The 3,149-nt window shown below is 33.2% G+C and overlaps 1 protein-coding gene across 1 annotated transcript in view; it reads left to right on the top strand.

Annotated features, from left to right (window-relative positions):
- Positions 1 to 1,285, top strand: part of LOC105000113 (5-hydroxytryptamine receptor 2C-like) — a gene marked incomplete at its 3' end in the record, with an annotated part of 5,304 nt that extends 4,019 nt beyond the window's left edge. Inside the window, exon 2 of the mRNA XM_010855829.1 lies at positions 972 to 1,285. Within this exon, the coding sequence (XP_010854131.1) occupies positions 972 to 1,285 (314 nt within the window). The remainder of the gene's footprint in view (positions 1 to 971) is intronic.
- Positions 1,286 to 3,149: the final 1,864 nt, after the last annotated feature.

The following is a 3,149-nucleotide window of genomic DNA, read 5'->3' on the forward strand; positions in this document are numbered from 1 at the left end:
TTGCTTAATATTAAATAAATATTACTGAACACAGAATACACATAAGAGTCATTAGCAGATAATAATTCTTGCTTTAAAGCAGGAAATATTGAATATGCTTGTCTTTGTCTATTTTGTTAAGGAAAATTAATGTTAGTTTTATTAGACACTTTTGGGACTTACATTGATGTATGTAAACTGAATAAATCTTATGTCACCATCAGGGCAAATTAATTTGGAATGTACAAAACAAAACCACATCTGTGTCTCTTGCATTAGTCTGCCACTTGGCCTGAAATCATTAGTAAAAGTCTACATAAGTACCATCATGAGAAATGTACATTTTAAATGACTTTAAGAAATTTCGTTTCCAGCATAGGAAAGCATCAAACCCATAGGAATTAATTATCACCAGAAATCATCTTCTAGCCTAGAACTGGACCCAGAAAACACAGGACAGAAATGGGGAGAGTATCAGATAGAAGGAAAATGTATAGGACAGCTATTAAAGATACCACGAGCCAGCATAAAGTCACTCAGCAAGTCAAATAATACTGTGGTTTCAGATTGATTATATAGAGTAAAACTAAAACTCAGGCTTTGTAATCAGTGAGACCTGAGTACAGACCCTGCCCCTGCTACTTACTGGCTGTATTTCCTTAAGACAGTTACTTAACTTCTCTGAACCTCAGTCTCTCCATATACATAATAGTCAGTACTGACCTCATGAGGATGTCGTATAAGATCAAATGAGATTACTTAAATATATATATATATATATATATATATATATTTCAGTAAGTTAAGAGCCTGACTCATATTAAACACTCCATAAAAGGATAGAAATAAGAAATACTGAAATTTAATTAAGAGAATAAAAACAGTGATGTGATAATAATGATTGTTAAAGGAAAAACAGTTGTTTTATATAAATAATTTATTAGGTACAAGCAATATAATATGTACCTGATTTTTTTTTTCTTAATTTTCAGTGTGCACCTGATTGGCCTATTGGTTTGGCAATGTGATATATCTGTGAGCCCAGTAGCAGCCATAGTAACTGACATTTTCAATACCTCCGATGGTGGACGCTTCAAATTCCCAGACGGGGTACAAAACTGGCCAGCACTTTCAATTGTCATAATAATAATCTTGACAATAGGTGGCAACATCCTCGTTATCATGGCAGTAAGCTTGGAAAAGAAACTGCACAATGCCACCAATTACTTCTTAATGTCCCTAGCCATTGCTGATATGCTAGTGGGACTACTTGTCATGCCACTGTCTCTGCTTGCAATCCTTTATGGTAAGTACCATTTTATTAGTTTTTCCATCTCAGGCCATGTCATAAATTTCTGTCAGGTATTGTAGTAAACACAAAGTTAACTATCCTATTCATATCATTTGGAAAATTAAGGAAATTGTGTGACAGAAAAATTGGACATATCATATTTAAATAAATCAGTAGCAAATCAGTATTCAAAAAGCAAAACAAGTGTTTTATATTAAAATCATATATAGATACTCTATTGCTTAGTGTCATTTCTAAACAATGACAGTTGCTTTCCAATGTACAGAATGTGATAGTGAAAAAAACACACACCGACCCCTATGTTCTGGGCATAACACATACCTAGTATCATCTTGTATAAAAGGAAGATGAAAGAAACTTATCATCATAAAAAAAATTTTAAGTAATCTTAAAAGTTGGCAAACTAAGTGCTTGCCACATAATAAGCTCTCAATAACAGCTATTCTTCTTCTTCCTAGAGACTATAATTCATATTTTTTACAAGGAAACAGGAATAAAAAATTAACAACTAATTATATAAGTGCAAGGTCACATTATCACAATAAAAATTCAAGCATTTGGAAGTTTTGATATAGGATTTTAGAGAGGTTTTATTTTTCTTTTGATTTTCTGCCATATCTTTGCCGTATTCATTTTAACACTAACTTTTGTTTGTATGTAATATTTATAAAGAACAATCAAAACCACTTATACTAAACTGCTAAGTATCTTTGCTAGGAAGTTGGAGAACCCAGTTTGAATCTCATTGCAGATATACTCATCTCACAAGGAAATGAAATAGACTCCGTGTTCCCTGGAGAGTATAATGGAATTAGACTGGAAGGACTAATACTGGAAATGGATCTAGTTCTCAAATTCTAAAAGAAGATTATTGCATTTAGAAAGTAATCTTCCATGGAACTTAAAAATTAATTATCCTGTTCTAAATACACAGTAGTAATAGATTATCTCAATAGGCATTTTATAAACAGTATTCTCAGGAAATATACTTTCTTATAGTTACTGAGTTTTCATGATGCATTAATTTCGAAGTATACACATTTTACCTTCTCTGTGAGCATTTTACCACACTGTAGCTCCAAATTATGTAAGAAAAGGTCACTGGAATGAATGTACTTTAGAAGACATGCTTTGTTTTCTGGTATCTGTTTTATTTTGTCAGTTTCTCTCTTAAAAATATATGGGTGATCAAAATATAGCATCAGCTGAAATCCAAATCTAACACATCCATCGCCAGCCCTCCCCCAAGCAATAAAAAACAACAAAAACAAACTACACAATATCAACCCCAAATTTGGAGAACATCCACATTCCAAATTATCTGTAAGCAGAAAATAAATAGGAGCTCACAATAGCTCTCTCTTAGGTTCCTACCATGTGCTATTGTGAAGAGGAAGGCCAGTCCAATAAATACTAAATGAGAAAGAAAGAGAGTAGAAAAGCTAGTAGGAGGCCTAAGATTGATCTCAACTCATCACAAGAAAGAAAGTTTACCACAAGTATGAACATTCTGAAAAAAACTTCTCTGGAAGCTCATCCTTCAGGGAAGTAACTTGAAAGTGTACACAGAACTCAATAAACCAATGTCAAGGAAGGAACTCTTTGCAGGTTGGAAAGGGTTAAAGGGGAGAGTCCATGGGGTCGCTAAGAGTCAGACACAAAGCAAAGCAACAGTGAAACAATATTTTATTTAAAGTCAACCACTTATGTGATATTCTTTCAAAAGCAAATTTATAAAGACAGAAAACAGATCATCAGTTCACAGGGTCTGAAGGTGGGATGCTGGTTCCAAAACAGCATTTACTTTGGTTCTATGGAACTGTTCTACATCTTGGTTGTGGTGGTTTTATATATATAT

The sequence above is a fragment of the Bison bison genome, unplaced genomic scaffold, assembly GCF_000754665.1.
Source record: "Bison bison bison isolate TAMUID 2011002044 unplaced genomic scaffold, Bison_UMD1.0 scf7180017854148, whole genome shotgun sequence".
In the NCBI taxonomy this organism is placed as follows: Eukaryota; Metazoa; Chordata; class Mammalia; order Artiodactyla; family Bovidae; genus Bison; species Bison bison.